The 18,980-nt window shown below is 39.5% G+C and overlaps 2 protein-coding genes across 5 annotated transcripts in view; both read right to left on the bottom strand.

Annotated features, from left to right (window-relative positions):
• Positions 1–432, bottom strand: part of arhgap32a (Rho GTPase activating protein 32a) — a 32,074-nt gene extending 31,642 nt beyond the window's left edge. Inside the window, 1 exon segment of the mRNA XM_030151932.1 lies at positions 156–432. The gene's annotated coding sequence lies outside the window, so the exon portion shown is untranslated.
• A 1,125-nt stretch (positions 433–1,557) lies between these two features.
• Positions 1,558–18,980, bottom strand: part of igsf9ba (immunoglobulin superfamily, member 9Ba) — a 70,966-nt gene continuing 53,543 nt past the window's right edge. Inside the window, exons 14-22 of one of the 4 annotated variants that reach the window (XM_030152442.1) lie at positions 18,143–18,369; positions 15,663–15,747; positions 15,417–15,578; positions 15,253–15,298; positions 14,362–14,448; positions 12,039–13,661; positions 10,695–10,742; positions 8,590–8,720; positions 1,558–6,349 (exon numbers count right to left, since the gene is read on the bottom strand). In XM_030152442.1, coding sequence (XP_030008302.1) covers positions 6,141–6,349; positions 8,590–8,720; positions 10,695–10,742; positions 12,039–13,661; positions 14,362–14,448; positions 15,253–15,298; positions 15,417–15,578; positions 15,663–15,747; positions 18,143–18,369 — 2,618 coding nt within the window. In that variant the 3' untranslated portion in view covers positions 1,558–6,140. The remainder of the gene's footprint in view (positions 6,350–8,589; positions 8,721–10,694; positions 10,743–12,038; positions 13,662–14,361; positions 14,449–15,252; positions 15,299–15,416; positions 15,579–15,662; positions 15,748–18,142; positions 18,370–18,980) is intronic. The other 3 variants (XM_030152443.1, XM_030152444.1, XM_030152445.1) reach the window with 3 other exon arrangements.

Genomic DNA, 18,980 nt, shown 5'->3' with positions numbered 1-18,980 from the left:
CCGGTCAGCCACACGCCGCCGTTACGCACGCGTCTTAATGAGCGCTGGCTGAATAATGCGTAAAATAGGTGTGAATGTGACCTTTATGAGGACAGAGGCAGGACAGTGAGTATATATCCAGTGCATGATAGTGGCAGTGTGTTGAAAGGGCATACCTGTATGTGTGCACGCTGCTCCACTCTGCTGCCTCCTCTATGCTGCACACAGCTCCGCGTCTCGACAAGGAAACATGTTGTCAGCATCGCACTGCTCAAACGCCGAGCTCGGACATACACGCTTCCACACACGCACACCCGCAGAAACACAAACAGCCGCTAATCTGAGGTAGATGCTTTTGGAGATAAAACTAGGCTTCGGTGCGACATCGCGGAGGCAGTGTGGGAGTCATCTGGGAGCCGCGGCTGACTGGCTGGCTGCTGAGAATCTGCACTCAGCTGCGGGGGCGCGCACAACTGATTACGTGCGCGCGCCTTGGATGTTTTTAGCCCCAGGGGTTCTCAGACCTTTTTCAATGTCAAGGACCAAGATATGAATGAGGTAAAGGTATATGCACAGAGGACATGTTTGATGCTATTGAGAAGCCAAAGTAGCTTTTTTTTTTGTTTTGTTTTAGGCAAGTTGTGTTGGTGTTAGGTAATGCTTTGTACAGAATTACATAACCATAGTGTAGGTGGGTGGTAACAGTGAGAGGAGTGAAACCTGGTGGGCAAAAGCTCATCTTATACATCATATCACTGTGTTGGTCTACTCTGAGATGAATTCAGCTTTTCATCTTATAACATCCATTTCTATTTATTGATTTGTTTTACATCAAAATCCATCTCTGCATTAGATTGAGTGCTGCAGAAACTGTACATATTTTGGTATATGCTGTTCCTTTTGGACCTTGGAAATCTTGCAAGTTATGATAAGTGCCTCATACATCACGAATGAATTTTTATGCAAAAATGCAACAGTTGCAGCCTTCATATAAAACTCCTAAGATAAATATACTAAAATAAGCCAAAAAATTTGATTCTAATTGCAGGTGGTAAACACAAACCATGCAGTGACATTTATTCGTTTGTGTGTTTGACCTGTGGATTACCTGCTCTCCTCATGTCCTCGGGTGTATGCAGATGGCAGCTCATTTGTTTGTTTCCCAACCTGCCATAGGGAATTTCAACAAAAGCACAAAGGTCATTCTGACAGACCTCATCCTCTTTCAAGTTATTTGTTTTCCTTGTCCTGCTTAAGCCGCCACATAATTCATTCCTTAACGTCTGGGTGGAGCTGGGGTCAAAATATTAATCATTGAACATGCATGTGTTTATGCACAGTTGGTAAGCAGCTTCGGGCATTTTATGTCAATGTGAAACAGCACAAAGAGAGAATATCTAAGGCTGCTGCTCCCTCTGTGTCCTGGAATTAAACATCTCTGACCTGATTAAGCTGGTCCTATTATCACAGTACCTATCCCACTCTCTGCCCAACACTTACACCCTGTGTCCAGCATATGAACTACACCTTCTTCACTAAACAGATTGTTCCAAGAGACAAAACACACACAGTAAAAACCTCTTTTGAGTTTTTTATTATATCAAAATACAAAAATTTGAGAGGAAAATTTTGTATGGGACTAAGCATTTGAAATGATATGGTGACATGAATACAACACTGCTTTCATATTCTCACAGACATGCCATAGATAGAGCATAGATCATGTGCTAGGCCCATGTCTACGTCATGAGGAGCCACCAGAAGTGAGCCTGTGCGTTTTCCCTAAAAGGCTTGGCGACTGTCACTATCCAGGCCAGTTGTTATCAGGCCCAGGAGCTTTTACATTTTTAGTTCATTCGGTTTCTGTTTATTACAAAGAAACGAGACCCATGGCAGTTGAACATGAAGAGTGAGTAAGACATGATCTCAGACGATACAGAATTCACTGGACAGCAGTGGCGAACGAGAAAAAAGTAATACAAATATTATACATAAGGCTTTGGTACAGCACCATACAGTATGAGTTAATTGCTCACAAAAAAGTTAAGTGAAGCGTAATACCTGATGTAGTGACAGAAAAGAATGACAAGTCTAAAAAAAAAATTAAAGAGAAAACATCAGGTTATTGTTTTAATAAAACAGAGAAAAGTAAAAAAATGTCTTTGCTTTGAGTTATTTACATATGAACATTGTTGAATGAAACTGAAAAAATATGGGAACATATACACAAATAAATGACAAAACAATGTACAGAATACAGAATGTAAACATGTGATGTACAGCACAGAGTTCAGTGGATGAAAATGAAATGAAATGTAGTAAATTTTCGTCCTTTAAGCACTACTTGGTTTGCTTGAGTATGAGCATTAGCTAAAACAGTCAACAATGTAGTGCTTATTGTAGCCTACGATAATAATACATTCTAGTTTCTCAGTGCTGGTACACATGAAAAAACAGAGAATATAGAAAATACTACATATTCTATTTTCCGTCCAATAACAACCAGCTCGGATGTCCATGAATGATTGCTAAATAGGCGTTTTGTATTGTCTCTACATGCAAGATTAATACAATAAAAAATCAAATCAGTTCTAAATATCATCCTATCAGCACCTAGTGATGCACTAAAAGCTGTAAGCAAGAAATTGGAAACCAAAATAAAAAACAAACAAACAAACAAAAAAAAAACAATATAAAAAAATTAAAAAGCTAACAGTACGTCCAAAGCAGCCCTCTTAAAACACTGTACATGTTTCTGTTGAATATGCAAAGAAGAGCCCGGAAGACAACATCCATTCGAAAAACCCATGGAGAGGATGTATGAGTTAACAGCTTTCCCAAATACCTTCACCGATAAGAAATACAAAGGTGGTCTGATGACTACTCATGGCTATACTGTACAGTACTAGTAGGCTCTACCTTCAGAGGGTGGTGAGATGGCGTGAGACTGTTACGCCCCTGCAGTAGTGTGCTTGAAAAACAGTGCTGTTAACCAAAGACTGTAGACTTACGGGAAGTGTATGTGTAGAAAATATCCCCTCATGACCTGACGATGCTCTCAGATTCCTTCCCATGTGTCCTATGGCGTGTACTAATCTAAATTAGATTACCAGTGGTGACAATTACGGTATGTTTCTCCTTTTAGGCTGGGTTAATATTGTCAATATCATCACAAATATACTTTAGAGAGGGTACCTTGGAAGCACAGACAGACATTGCAAACACACTATAAAAACAGGTCATCTTGAGTTCATTTGAAAGTAGCATCACAAGTGTCTATAATTTGAGGATATACTACTATTTTCCAGTATTGTCTATCACTGTCATCACACATGATACTGTTATGATAAGGACCTAGTGTCTACCAGAGCTAATTTAGTTGCTCGAACACAAAGGGCTGAAGAGTTGCTTGTGGAAAATGAACAAAACAAAACAAAACAAAACAAAACAAAAAAATCTTTAGACCTCTATTCTACAGCACCACAAAGTTAAACATAGCACCAAGTTGTAATGTTCAAAGCAACTATGCCCTAACACACTTTTCTTTATCAAACTAATGTAAACACAATTTTCTCCACAGCACGTATTGTACATGACTATAGCATGTCTGTGACTCTTAGAAAAAAGTTTCCTTCAGTTTATTTGCTTTGGACACCTGAAGGCGAAGAGATCTGGAGTGAATCTACATGTGTGCTCATGAACGGGCAAAATACAGTATTACTTGTTCCAGAAATATTATAGAGGGCAACACACTTCTGCTTCTAAAGCTTTTCCAATGGGCATTCACGAACTATACATCAGAGAAAATACTACTCAACTTGTGCAGCCAGCGGGCTATGGCAATAATACATTGTACGGTACTAACATTAAAGTTACTTTTCTTCTCAGATAAAATAATGTCTGCTAAAGTATGACAAATGAGGCACCTTAAAATGTTTTAAAAACATTATCCACTTAAAGCCGTACTGTAAGCAAATACTTTTATATATAATCTAATTTCTTTTCCTTGGGATTCTCCCATCTTTTCATACATCCTTGTACAAGAATGTTTTCCTGTAAAACATGGTTTGATTAATCTTTACAAATACAATACACACCATGTACAGTACATAACAAATATAGAGTTTTTTTTTCCTTGTATCATACATGAAACCAATTAGTTAAAGTAGAATACGCACTTTGGCGCATTCATTTCTCACTTACAGGCAATCATCACTTTCTCACTTGTCAAAAGAGATTTCATTAAGCAGACATTGAGTCGATTCATTCATGTGGATAGTAGTTGGAAAACCTCTGATTTGCTAGTAGCAGATGGAAAATTATTTGATATGTCTTTAAATGATTGAATCAGCTTTAACAACAGAATGAAAAAGAGTTGTTTCTGTAGCCGGCAGAACAAAGGGGAACTTGGCTCAGAATTGGTTTGGGCCCACCTCATACAGGAAAAACAGAGAGAAGTTGAACAATTTGGACTTCATGTGCCAACTGGTCGTCTATAAACAACGTAATGGTGTCATTCAATGTACTGTGACATCGGGACATTCATTTCCTGTACAGCAAAACATACATTCATTATCGGTTAGTGTCAAAAATTAACAAACACGCAGTAGAAGTAGCTAGCAAGTAATATACAGTTGTTAAAAGATAAACAGTCAGGGTGGCCATTATTGAAATGTTTTCCATTGCTTCTAGTATTTGACAGCAATTTTATGAAGCAATCACATTCTCCTCTAACAGCTGCTGTTAAACATTAACATCCTTTCTATAGTAGTTTGTTCTTTCTGCATGAAAACTCCTGTAGTGCTCCTGTACTTTTCCACTGCATTTCTACTTAATGATTTATTTACTGTTTTAAATCTTATGTTCAGTACAGGAAACACAAGCCAGACTTTTATTTTTACAGGCTATGTCCTATCTCTTGGATACGCACAGTTGAAGCAGGTACAGATTTAAAGTGTATATGTTAAAAAAAGAAAAGAAAAAAAGAAAAACAAGAGCTATGCATCCTCTGTATCCATTTTCTCTTATGTGTCCTTGGCAGAAAAAGAAGTAAAACACACAAAATGTTGGAGTCCCTCACACCCAAAGAGACAAATATGAGAAGGCGAAGGAAAAGGCAGTTGATTCTTATGCAAGAAAAACAAGAGAGAAAAGGCAAAAAAAGGCACCTTAAGATGTGCCACATCACAAATGATTCCTTAATAATGAAATACATACTACAGTACACTTCACAATTCATCACCCTGTTCTTCTAATCCTACAAGTCCAACCTCTGTTGAGCAGTAAAGTCCCAAATTATTTTGAGAGTTCTCATGAAGGCTATGGTCTTTGTTTTAATGCTGTGCCAGAATGATGAGTGTAAAGACACTAAGCCATCGAGCACTAAAAAATTAAGACACTGTTTTCTAATTGGCATTGGATATTAAATCAAAATGAACATATGCCAGCTATTACTGAGAATAAAAAGCTTCTAAATTAGGCAAGGTTAGGCCATATTATCTGTCTGAATGAGTGTGGCGTGTGATATAAACCTTTTTATCCATACGTTTCATATGTAAAAAGGTCAAGTACGTACAGTATACCACAAGAATTACAGCAACTCTGCGTTTACTCTGAGGTATATTTTGTGGTAAGAACCCTGTGTTAAATACTGACACTATTTGTATTGTAGGAAAGGTAGACTCATGTCCCTGTCCAAGGACGCACCAGGCTTAACAGTACACTGTATCACTGAAAAACCTAAAGATATGGACCCCTCGATGACCAGTGAGTGAAAAAATTTTAACGTGTTGTGACATACTCAACCAACACATTTTTATTACTGTAGGAGGAAGCTTAATTCCCTTGTTTTACTATTTATATACATTATATATTTTCAGAGCATTTTCAAGTGAAATTCCTCAGAGACAAGTAGTGGTGATAAATCAGAAAAGCCATTGTTCTTATCTTTAAATAAGATCTCCAACCCCAGAGTATTCAGCTTCATGTTTCCCGTCCCCCAAACAACGATGAACTTTAGAGATTATAAGAAACGTATTAGCTTGATACAGAGACCGGGGTGGAGCAGGGGGGGTTTAGGGGTGGGTTGTTTTTGGAGCGGGGAGGTCAGTTTCGTCGAGTCCAATGGCTTGGCCTGTCACTGACAGTAGTGGGCACATGGGTCAGCGTAGAGTCCCATAATTTGGGCCCTCAGAGTCTGCACTGGCCAGAATGCCTGTCTGGTCCTCCTCAGACTGCCTGCGGTGCAGGAGGGAGGTCAAATAGAGATAGGGGTTCTTCTTATTTTGCCTTTTCCTCTTTCTGTAGAAGTCGAGATCCTCTCCCTCTTGGGGTGTCTGAGATTGCTGCTGGGTCTGAGAGGGAGACACACCTGAAGGGAAGGCAGCAAGTCAACACAGTATAATGCCACAAGTACATCTACACATGGACCTAAGTATGATCAGAATGAATTTTATTTTCTTCCTTTTGAGTCAGGGGTGTCAAACATGCGGCCCACCAAAGGTTCCAATGCGGCCCGTGGGATGAATTTGCAAAGTGCAAAAATTCCGCAGTCAAGGCTGTCAAAACTCATTTTAGTTCAGGTTCTACATACAGACCAATATGATCTACAGTAAAATAATAGCATAATAACTAACAAGAAATAATGACTCCATATTTTCTTCTCGGTTTGATGTGAAAAAAATATTACATTATGTCTATAAATAATGACAACTTCAAATTTTTGTCTTTGTTTTAGTGCAAAAAATAACATTAAATTATGAAAATATTTACATTTACAAACTATCCTGTAACGATAAAATGTGAATAACCTGAACAAATACGAACTACCAGAAATGTCTATTGTCTTTCTGTGTTTAGTGTCTTTGTAGATCCGATCCATAATGCACTTGTAGAAATGAGAAGTTGAGGCATAATATTGTAAAATTGCACTTATTTTTCTTAAGAAATTTCAGTTTTTTTCAGGTTATTCACATCTTTTTTGTTTGAATAGTTTATAAAAGTAAGTATTTTCATAATTTAATGGGATTTTTTGCACTAAAACAAAAACAAAAATTTGGAGTTGTCACTATTTATAGGTTATTATGTTAGTAATATTATTACTAATATTTTACTGGTCCGGTCCACTTGAGATCAAATTGGGCTGAATGTGGCCCCTAAAAGAAAATGAGTTTAAGGTCCCTGTTTTGAGTACTAGCATTTTATGTCATTGATCCCAACCAGGGAGGCACTGCAAAAACTCAGCACTCAAAAACATCATGAAAAAATTTATGAAATCTGTGAAAAATGGTCCATCAACAGGAAAGGAAAATTTCCCTTTCTAAGATATTTAATACAAGAAAACACACCTAGTTTCAAACAACCCAAAGATAATCTTAAAGGTAGAGATGTCAGGCTTAAAAGAGGTACATTTGGAAATAAAGAAAAAATATATATTTTCTCAATATGTGAACGTATTTACATTTAGCAATTACTAACACCATTGTCTTTAAATAAGACTATAATATTCTTTATCTCCCAGACAAAAAACCAAGTTGTAAGCAACAGAAAACATTCATTGATTCTTCAAGTTCAACCTCTAAAGCAATAATATTAAATATATTATTTAAACAGGTTAACTCTGGAGGATAATCATGAATAAATTACTTAAACTGTGCTGAATTATGTTTGTAGGAATACATGGGGGTTGTGTTGTGGTGTAAATCTGAAACGTAGCCTACATACACTTTGATAAGATGTTTTCCAATTCATCTTATCAAAATATGTAAGTTATAGCACATTTTATCTCTGAAAATTAAGACTGAATTGAAGAATTACAGACCAGTGTAAGTATGTGATGCAAGTAAAATAAGTAATACAATGCTAAGCTAAATGTATAAATGATATAAACACATGGATCAACTGGAATAGTAACCCAATCATAACAGTGGATTCATGACATTTGGCAAGTATTATTAAGAATATGTACTTCATAGTTTAGTGTCTAAAAACTTTTCTTTACATCTCAGAGACTAATATTGTAATTAAATATTTTTTATTTAACAACATTGATCTGAGTGAAAAAGAGATCTCTGGGTGCCTTCAGTGGCAGCTCACTGCTCCTGATGTGCTAATGCTAATGCTATGTGCTGTGTGTGTAACAGGAGGTAAGATGCAGACCAAATTACCTTCAAGGACAAAGCAGTGTGTTAACCTTTCAACCATAACCTTCTGTTATGATTCAGTATAAAAAGACTGAACAGAAAAAGATATATCAAACTTTTTTTTTGCTCACTGCTGCTAATATGCTGAGTGGTAAAGGTTATCGCTAATGCTAATGCTAATGCTAATGCCAATGCTAATAGTACATCCTGTATAAGAGGTAAAATCCAGAGATCAAATTTACCTTCGGGGATAATCAAGACTGATAACTTTTCAACCTTTAACCTTCACCTTTTGTTATGGTTCAGAACAGCAAATGTCATTAGACTGAAAAGGTATGTCAAACTTTGTCATTAAGTAAAGATGAACTATTGTATTAATCTCAATCCTTCTCTAGCCATTGTAGAGTACTACACCACCCATACATTTCAGATCAGCCCTTTGTGTCTTTTCTTTAATCGTCTGACTAACCTGTTCTCCTTCCGGAGGTTGTGTTGTTATTATTGTTGGCAGCCACTCCCTTGGCTTTAGTAATGCAGTGGTGTAGCAGTGCTGGTAAGCTCTCAGACCCGGCAGGATCACTAGACGCACCTAGAGGTTCCCTGAGAAGAGGAGAGAGGCACAGCATACATTGTTCTGCATTAATCCAACAGTCATGTTCAATCCTGTCTCAGAGTGAAAAGACAGAATGGCTCTTTCATTGCTATTTCCAGTGGGTGCTATCAAATGATTGGATGAGCTCTTGCACTTCTACTGAGAGCCCTTTCACTATGGTGATGAATTCCACTTTCTATTTGCATTGATGGATGAAAAAAGTTAGACACAAATAAAGAAAGACAGAAAGAAGGAAGCACTGAAGTATAAAAAAAAAATCAAAGAAAGAGAAAGAAGAGTAGACAGAATGTGGCAGTGGCTTTGGTGAAAGTTTGGCTCTAAGTTGCTTCCAAACACTCATTATATTAAAGACCCGTCCAGGATTTAGACGAATCATTTTGATTCAGAGTAGACACAAGATTCATTTCACTTTAATTTCAGATTCCATTACTGTAGAACAAAACATTTTTTTTCCTAAAATGGAGACAGTCACAATATAAAAAAGACACGAATGCTTACATATAATTTTAGACAATAAATGCAATTACTTATTCAGGTATGGGCCTTTAAATAATAACTGCTTCAGAAATGCGAGCAATATTGTTTGGTTTGCTGTATAAAACTCATAAAATGAAAATAATTGCAGGAACTGTGAAATTACTGTTCCTTGATTTTATTTTCAACTCTTCCAGTAGCACCATTTTTAGTTTATATGTGAGTGCTTCTCCAGCTTCATTTATATTTACTTACGTGTATGTGTGTGTGTGGGTTTTAAATAGGAAACAAAAACAAGAAGATGTCTTTAAATTGTGAAGAACTATTTTCATTTCATGAGTGATACATGCTAAGTTGAATGAAAAATAATCAACGTTCAATCGGCAGAAAAAATCACAGGTTAATGTATCATCACTGTCACAGTAAGCAATCTGTTTCAGAAGTATTTTACCTCATACCGATTACTCTTGTTTTGTTGTCCATCTCTCATAGAAAGATGCGATAAAGTTTAATTAAGTCCAAATAACCTCATAAACATTTTACATTTAAGTTCGGGTTCATGAGGCTTTCAAAATCTGAATACAACCAGCGTCAAAGCTTGACTTAAAGCTTCATTAAGTCAAGTTGTTGTGCCAAACATGTGTTTCAAAAGGAATAGGAACACAAAGCTTTAGAGATGCTGTCCATCATTTGTCACTGTGGAGAGAGAGATTGAGAGGCATTAGCAGAGAGGGGGAGACAAATCTGAGAATTGCAACAGTCCTGGACAGATCGAGAACATTTCCATTATGACATGTACTGTGCGCAGAGGCCACAGTATGGTAAATAGAGTACATTTCCATAGACATAAACACTGTACAGCACACTTTCATAAACATGAACACTGCGTACAGAGGCTTCACCATGCTGACGGGAGGAGATGGCAGGAAGAGGAAATGGCCGTTAAAGAACAGTCACATGACAGGAGGAGGAAATGGCCATTAAAAACAGTCACATGACAGAGAAACGAAAGCACTTAGGACAACAAATGTGACAAAGAATTTAGTTTGAAAATTGTTGTTATTTGTTTGGTCATAGAGAGAAGTTTAGAGAATGCATGCATGGCATTTTGCACATGGAACAAAACTTTAAAGGGGAATACTCCAGACTATCATTCATGTGCGTCCTCTATTGATTCAAGGCTTTTTTGTGCAGGGAAACATGTCTATATTCAACAATCAAAAACCAAAATCAAATGCTTCTCCACCGTCCAAAACCCTCCTCGTGCTTGCTCACAAGCGTAATTACTGTAGCTTTCACCACAGCAGGCTTACTGTTCTTAGAACTGTATTGACAAATGTATCCTGCAGTCATTATTACCATTAGCTGTACTTCACTTGAATCCAGTACAGAGGCACAACCCAAAGCGATTCCCCTTTAAAGGAGAGAGTGATTAGAGCCCTCCCCCTGCTGACCCCTCCCCTCTCAGACATGGGTCCGACCCTTACCTATTGCGGCGTAGGGGACCGGGTCCACAACAACCGCTGCCCAGATAGCTGAGATCAATCAAAAACAAATCAGGTAAGACCCTTACCCTCTATAAAGCAGCAGCCCTATAAGCTACTTTCCTTAAAGGCCAGTGATAGTGCAGAAGCAGATCTGTGCTTCGTGACTTAAGCTACTGTATGACTGTAGCTTCTAGGGTTGTGAGGTCGGTGTGAGGGGGCGGTGTGAAGTATAGAAATACAGCAGGGCGTCAAGAATGAGTCTCAGCCACATTCTAATGTAGGTGTAAACAATGTATGTATCTGAAACACAGGGCCAATGGACAATGAACTAAAATCCGCTTAAGTGCCGAAAGAATAATTGGGAAGGAGCGCTTTCTGAACTCAAACTGAACTTATTTGAGGTGCTTTTTCAAAGGGATTCATGTGGACAAAACCTCCAGGAAAAGACACTCTCTTTTTAAACCATTAATCTGCTTTTGTTACCATGGCATGGTCATATTAAACCAGTAAAAAAAACTCTGATGTAGCATCAATTCTTCATCACAGAGTCAAAATAATGTCAAAACCCGCAGACAATTTGATCAGAGTTTTTTGTTATAATTATTGTTAATATTATTTAATATGATTTTGCCAAGGCATTAAAAGCATTTCAAGTGTTTAAAAAAAGAGAGTACTTGTAGTTGGAGCTTTTTGTCTGTTCATGCTGGCTTTGATTGCAGGATTCCCACATAAAAACTGACCTAAGGGCAGATAACATATTTTGGTTTTTATCTGTATTGTTATGTAATTTAATGAAATTTTCAAAACATATGTTTATAGCATATATGTTTAACTGTAAGGCTGAGCATAGAAATGACAATTTATTATGTTATTCCTTTTTACCAATGAAATTTGATGTCTGATTAAATTTGGTTTACATCCAGCTGTGTGTAAAATGGCTCAATTCAAAGTTTCAAATGCAGAAAAAAATTCACAGTTTTAAAAACAGTAAAGTTAATAATTAAGAAATGTCATTTAAAAGCTTATTGAAATAATTAAATTCTGTACTATTTTCATTATAAAACAATAATAAATGAGACTGAATAAGTGCTATCAAGTGATATAAAAGTATGAGTTTTCACATGCCATCCAATTGTTAGAAAACTGTCATTTTTATGAGTTGATAAATGTGTGCTAAATGCAATTACATGCCTTCTGCATATTAAAGTACAATATGCATCTTAATTATGCCTAAAAGGAAACATCAATAAATATAGAGGAAATTTGGAAAAGAGAGCAGCTGAGGAGAGAAGTCTCCTCTTTAAATTAATATGTGACTATTCTCTACTGGAATGGATCACCTACCCTGAGGCTGATATCTGGAGCTGAGAGGGCTCTGAGGGTAGCATCTCCTCCTCTGTCCTTCTCTGGGATGGCCTCTGCCCGAAAACATCCCTGCCCTCAGGAGGGGGAGAGGGAGACTGAGAGGGGTAACTGGCTGCAGTGGAGGCATAGGACATGTGGGCGTGGTAACTGGGGCTGGGTAGCTTGGCGCCCTGGCTCTGAGTGGGAGAGGCTGTCAAGGAGGACCTCCGGGAGAAACCGACAGCGGCCGAGGGCTGCAGGGTGATCTCAGGCATCTCCAGAGACCGAGAGGTGCGGAGGATGCTGGGTCGTGGAGGGGGTCGCACTAGAATATCTGGGGAACCTGGCTGGGTGCTAAGTGGGCTTTGGGAGAGTGGAGAGAGCCGGGAGGGTTGTAGGACTAGAGGGGGTAGGCTGGGGTCTGCCCGGCGCCCCACCCTCGGGCTGAGCCAGGACTGAGGGCTACTACTAGGGGCTGTGCTTGGGCTCCCTGCACGGGCTGCCGGGTCAGGGTAAGGCAACACTGGTACACCCACACCGTGGGCCGTGTGTCTGAGCTGGCCGAGACTCTGGGCCTGTTGCATAGCTAAACGCCTAACCGGTGGCCCCGGGGGCCGGTCTCTGCCTGGGGGAGCCACAGGGACCTCCAGCTGCAGGAGTCCAGGGCTTGTTGGATCCTTTAGGGGAGGAAGGTGCAGGCGACTGGGCGGGAGAGAGTGTGGGGGATATGGGGGTGGGTCGGGGAGGTCCTGGGGATGATGTAAAGTATGGTGAGGTGGGTATATGAACCGTGGACCCTCTAGACCCAGGAAGGGTAGCTCATGAGGCTGCCAGCTTTCAGGTGAATGAGGAGGAGGGCTGTGTGTGTGAGACAGAGAATGGCCAGAGGCAGTGTACTGATGGTGCTCCATCTCTCCACTCTCCTCGGGGATAGAGGGGTAACCAAAGGGCCCCTCAGCGGTGCCTGGGGGCGAGGATAGAGCAGAGCTACGCGGGCTGATGTCAGGCATGTAGAATGGTGGCGGTATCCCTGATTCACCTCGGCTGCCTAGATACCCATAGAACGGGCCCTGGGGAAAGCCCCTGTAGCGGGAGGCTGGGGCCTGCCCTGAGGCGTGAAGTGCACTGCCCTCTGCAAAGCTCATACCTTCCATGGGCCTGTGAAGGCGGGGGCTGTAGGTGGGGGGCTGCGTTGACTCCAGGCTGGAGGACGTTGGGGAGAGCTGGGGCCGCAACGTGGGCATGATGGGTGGCAGAGGCCCAGGGTCAAAATCATTCTCCTCATCAGACTGCCGGAACTCAGGGTACATGTCAGACTCCTCTGCGAAGGGGAAGCCCTGGATGCGCCGGGGTGGTGGGCTCTCCATAACGAAGCGGCCATCAGGGCCGCGGCTTATCAGTTCAATAGGCGTGGTGACCTCTGCCTCATGCTTAGACACGCTGTATTTCTTGCTGGCTATGGCACGCTTGGTTTTTTTGTAGAAGGAGAGCTCTTTTTCTTTTTCTCTCTGAGGGCTAGGCAGCTTCCTGACGTACAGGCCTGGACCGTGGGAACCCTCTGAAGAAAGAGAGCGGGGCCGAGATGGAGGGGAGCTCTCTGGACTTATCTTCCCAGATGATAATCTGATATAAAAAATGCAGACACAAGGCATTGGCTTAATTTTACAAAAACATGGGTCCCACATAAGGGAAAGGTAAAATGTAGGCTTTTGATGTTGTAAAATTAAAAGACAAAACTGCAGTTTCATTCTTAAATTAAATAAATGACATAAGACAAAGCCAAAGCACTCAAGTCAAGACAGCCATAATGAACTGCGTTATGATAATGAACAGTTTATGACAGCAGCGGATCCTGATAGAACAGCAGGTAATGAACCAAGCCAGAATGACAGGATGAGAAGAGAATCAACGACACAACCATGACAACCATGTCACCGATCTATTGAATCTACATCTTCTTGAGCAGAAGTGAGAACAGCTTCCATATGCTGCACCAAATGGTGATGTGTGGAAAGCACATGAAATCTAACCAGGCCTCATTTGCCCAGAACCAGGAGCAGCATAATCAGCTCTTTCTAGGTCACTAAATGCATCAGGTAGACATACATGTATCAAGAGTGCACATTTACTGTACTGTACTGTACATGCAACTGAGCCAATGCAGTTAGATTCCTTTATGATACAGAAACGTCCGTGCATGCAAGTAGGCTTCACTACTACAAATACTCATTGTCAGTAGATCATTCCTATACAATGCATCAACCATGCAGCCAAGCCAGTGCAATGCAGCGCACTCTGTATTTTGGTGCAGGCAGGCACTCACAGGGGGCTGGCGGGCGGGGGCAAGAAACTGCTCCTGGCAGGCTCATCCCAGCAGGGCTCTACCCCTGGCAAGGGGGTGAGAGGAGGCCTGCGATGGGAGACAAACGACATGGGCCTGGTTCATCTTTGACTATGCCAAAAGACCTTGTGGGAAGTGTGAACTCCCTGACCTGCCTGGACCATTTACTAAAAATACACAAGAGTATCTGATATTGATGATTTACCTAAAGTCTCAGGCAAACAAACATTTAATCTGGAATGGGATTTACACAGATTATTGTTACAAATGAGCTTTTTATATAAGACTGAAATGTAGTCATACATGTACACAGGTTTTACAGACAGACAGACAAATACACACATGTAGCTGATAGTGTACATTAAATGTGCAGCTAAACAAAAAACAGCATTATTAAACACTGAGAATCATGCAGAAAGCAGACAGCGTTTGAGGTTAAAGAATACAGACGGATCAAAAATCAATACAAATACTGCAGCTCGGGCACTCTGGGTAATGTGCCTAAAATGCTGACTGGACTTCTTTGAACTCTGCTTAATCTGCCTGTGATCCGCTAGAGGTTGCTACTGTCCATGTTCTTCCACATCCATGTTCTCCTAAAAAGCCTAAGCATATAATCAGTGTTTTTCGTCATCTTCTGGGCTTCTTCCTCTGTATTTTAACAAATGTCCCACTTTGTTCCCAATGCAGTTTTACAAAATGAAGTTAGCGTTTGAAGGGTTCACTATTTGTCATTATTGGTCCAATCTATGTCTTGTCACTGCAAATATGGGAGTAGAAAATTTTGTAAAAACTGTGTAAAGTACAAGAGAAGATGCACAGTAGTGGCCACCTCTGGCAGACTGCAGGGGCTCGAACACTGGCTTTACTTACGGTGACTCTATGCTTTTCCTGAAGTGTGTCACCGACAAGGGAGGATCTGAGAGGACAAAAACATTCAATTCAGTGTTTCCTCTGCTGTGGATCACACCAGTGGAAGACAGACAATTACTGCATTTAATGTTAACGGGGTGTATTAACCCCAGATGGAGACAAACCTGGTTTACGCTTGAGTTTGCGACGGTGTTGCTTGTTCACAAAGCAAGCTGCTAGAGTGCTAAACAGTACTGCTGCTGCAAGAAAACAGATAGTTGCCACAACACCAGCCACCACAGGCCGCGCCAGCCCCTCTTCAGCTACCTCTGGGTGGGGGAAGGGATCTGATGAGTCACAGGGAACAATCAAAAACCTATGGCAATTCTTTTAAGATATTTCAGATTTGGTGTGGAGTTTATAGTACTGACCTGTGCTAGACACTCCCACTACGTTGCTACTCTCACTGATCAGGTCATCCATGACAGCCATCACTCGAAACTCATACCAGGACTCCTGCCACAGAAAAACCATTTCATATACATTTTAATGTGCACAGTATACTCCAACAAGCCTAGTGATGTACCTAGTGATGTACATGTTTGTTTGTTTTTTTAAATCCATAAAGTGTCTCAGATAGCTTTTGTGTTAGTGTCTTTTATTATCATTATTATATATCTTTATTTAGGCGGGACAGTGCATATTAATGAACACATTTACATATTCCATTTCAGTATAAACATGTAAATATGCTGGAGTTAGCATCAGTGCTAATTTTCATCTGCAGTCCTCACTTAATAAATAAATAACAGTGATCCATGCAATACAAAGCAATACAGTTTTGATGCACAGTATCATTTCTGCATATTGAATAACAAAATACAGAGCCAGATCCACAGAAGGATCAAAATATAGGATATAATTCATAAAGCAGATGGAATCGGTGAAATTCACAGCAAACTGAGCTGCCAAACAAGTAGCGTCATAGTGTAGCTGTGTCATTTGCGTGGATATAAATTGGTGAATATTCATACTTTTGGTGCAAAATCAGTCCCCTTCAATGCAAATATACCTTCTTGCAAAATCTAACACAAATTATCACATACAGTTTGGATTAATGTCTGAAGAAAGCATGTATTAACTGCACACAAACTCACTCACTCTTTCCGTGTCTCTCATTTTCTCAAAATCTTTGAGTTTGTGAAGCTCAGCGATATGAGTAATGATAATCATATTTGGGACTTACCTCCGAGTTTCACACAAAAAAATAAAATGTCCTAATTTCACAAATGGAGATCAGGTTGCTTTATTGAAAACACTTCATAAACACCTCATAACCTTGGAATCTGAGTGTAATGGTTAAAGAACACACAACATTAATATAAGATCCTGACTGATCTGGTGTTAATAAGTTACTGCTGCTGTGCCGTGTGTAAATGCACACAACTTAAGAAACTTCGGAAATGCATGTTTTGTTTTGACTTCTGTGTAATGCGACCAGTGACAAGTAGACAAAATATCTGTAATAATGTTTTTGCACAATTTTAGTCATCCTTATGTGATGGCTGAGCAACATTATTTTAAGAATCCGACAATAATGGAACATTTTTCAGACCTGTTAGCATAGGTTAAAAGCTGAAGTCTATTATGACGGGCATTTCAGTAGGTTATGGTACAGACACTTACACATTAAAAAAGGAAAAGACGCTAAATACACATGCACTTTTCTGCTCATTACAGAAACAAGTTAGGGATTTTTGCACTCAGCAGTTTTCATTATGGACCAATCTGGGAACTGATATGTAAAGCATTCATGAAACACTAGACACATTTTTGCTGTTTGTAAAGTTCAGATATGAAATAAAGGCTATTTAAACACAGATTTAAAAAATCTCTATGGATGTGTCTCTGCTGACAAATCATGAGTGCAAAATCTTTCGTGACTGGATGCTTAAAATAGAGCAGAAATGTGGTCAAATTTAGACATGATTGGAGGACTTAATCCATTTTTTCTAGATTTGGTCATTAATAATGTAATATATGTGGGATAATGGGAACTGTTGTTTTTTCCACCATTACTGATGAAAAATCTGACATGAGTAAAGCAGAAATCATATTTACAGATGAGGTAATGTATTCATTTCATTCAGTGAGATAAATTCACATTATCTTATTTTGTTCTAATGAAAAAGCTGCAAAGAATGTTAGCTAATTTTATGTAACCATTGACAGGTAAGAAGAAAAGAAAGGGGACAGGCCATTGAACTTCCCTTATCACTTACAGTAGCCTATATCACTTATAACAATTACTTTAACATTGTTGGAAACATTTCACATAATGTAAGGACACACAAAAAGAGTAAGTCAAGTTTAGATTTTTTTCTTATACGGAAAAGTTTATATAAAACTACAATGTATGTGTTGTAATTTTTAACTGTCCAACTCAACAGTTGGAAAATACACTCAAATACCACAGACATGTCTGGGCTGATGTCTGTGGTAAGCTGCAAATGAATTGCCCGTACGGGATAAATAAAGTTTTCTGAATCTGAATCAAATGTAAAGCACTAAGATAATTAGTAGTAATGCCCACAAACAAACTTTAATCACATTATTAAAAGCACCGTCCTGTCAAAGCGTATCTCCAAATATGCTTAAACCTCACTGATATACAAGGGAGAGTCAAAAACTTCACAGACAAATGCAATAAAAAGTTTATTTACCAAAATAACTTTTCTACATAAGCTCCATTAGAGTCTAAACACTTCCTCAAACTATGTTTCCATGGGTAGATTCCTTCAGTGTAGTATTGCTGGGGCTGTCTTTGACACAGTCTTTGTCTTGAACGTTTGTCTGAGAACCTCTTGACTCTCCCTCATATTTCTGTATTAACTGGTCTCATTTGTCTGACCTGAACGAGGTCTCTGGCGATGAGCTCCGTCTCTGTGGATGGGATCTGGTCATCCAGGGCCTCCCACCTCTCCCCTAGACGAAACTCCATGATGTAACGGTCAATGGGGGAGGAGTGGTTGGCTGGAGGGAGCCATGTGAGGAGGACACCGTGCTGCGTGCGATTGGCTGTGAGGCACCGTGGTGGAGTAAGAAGCACCAGTGGTTCTGGGGTACCCAGAGGGGAGCCTGCACAGCAGACGAGTTGACATAAAGAGAACTACATGAGACCCGGCCCAGATAGAAACTGTCTCCTGCAGCAGATAACCTGTTTGGTATCAAACTGTATAAAAGGTGCCATGAGACCCTCTGGCCTGTCACAATGATTACTTATTGCAGTTATTGGAGCTAAGAACAGTTTGTTTACATAATTATGATAATGCAAACCTCTATATAAACACCTGGATAAAATAAGCACACATGCCATATTTCATCAGTATTCCTAGATCATTTTCTACTGTCTCAGATTGCTACTCATTGTCAGTAAGAACACTGAAGTTATTTATGTTAAATCTGCCTTCTGTACAAAACCGAATAGGAAAACAGAAAAGCAATTTTCATTTATATGTTCTAATGCTCCACATCAATAAACAGCTCCTTTTCCTCATTAGATGAAGTGTACGTGTTATAAATAACCTACTGTTAGGCTTATACTATTATTGTAGCATAAAATGAAAAGAAAAAGATAATTAAACTGACAATTAATTGTCAACAGCAATTTCATTATCATGACAACCCTACTTCAATATTCCATAACAACACTAAGTATAAATTGTGCTTCATGCCTTGGGAAAATGGCT

This window comes from Sphaeramia orbicularis, chromosome 13 (assembly GCF_902148855.1).
Source record: "Sphaeramia orbicularis chromosome 13, fSphaOr1.1, whole genome shotgun sequence".
NCBI lineage: Eukaryota > Metazoa > Chordata > Actinopteri > Kurtiformes > Apogonidae > Sphaeramia > Sphaeramia orbicularis.
The sequence above is the reverse complement of the archived record's forward strand: the minus strand, read 5'-3'. Positions and strand labels throughout refer to the sequence as shown.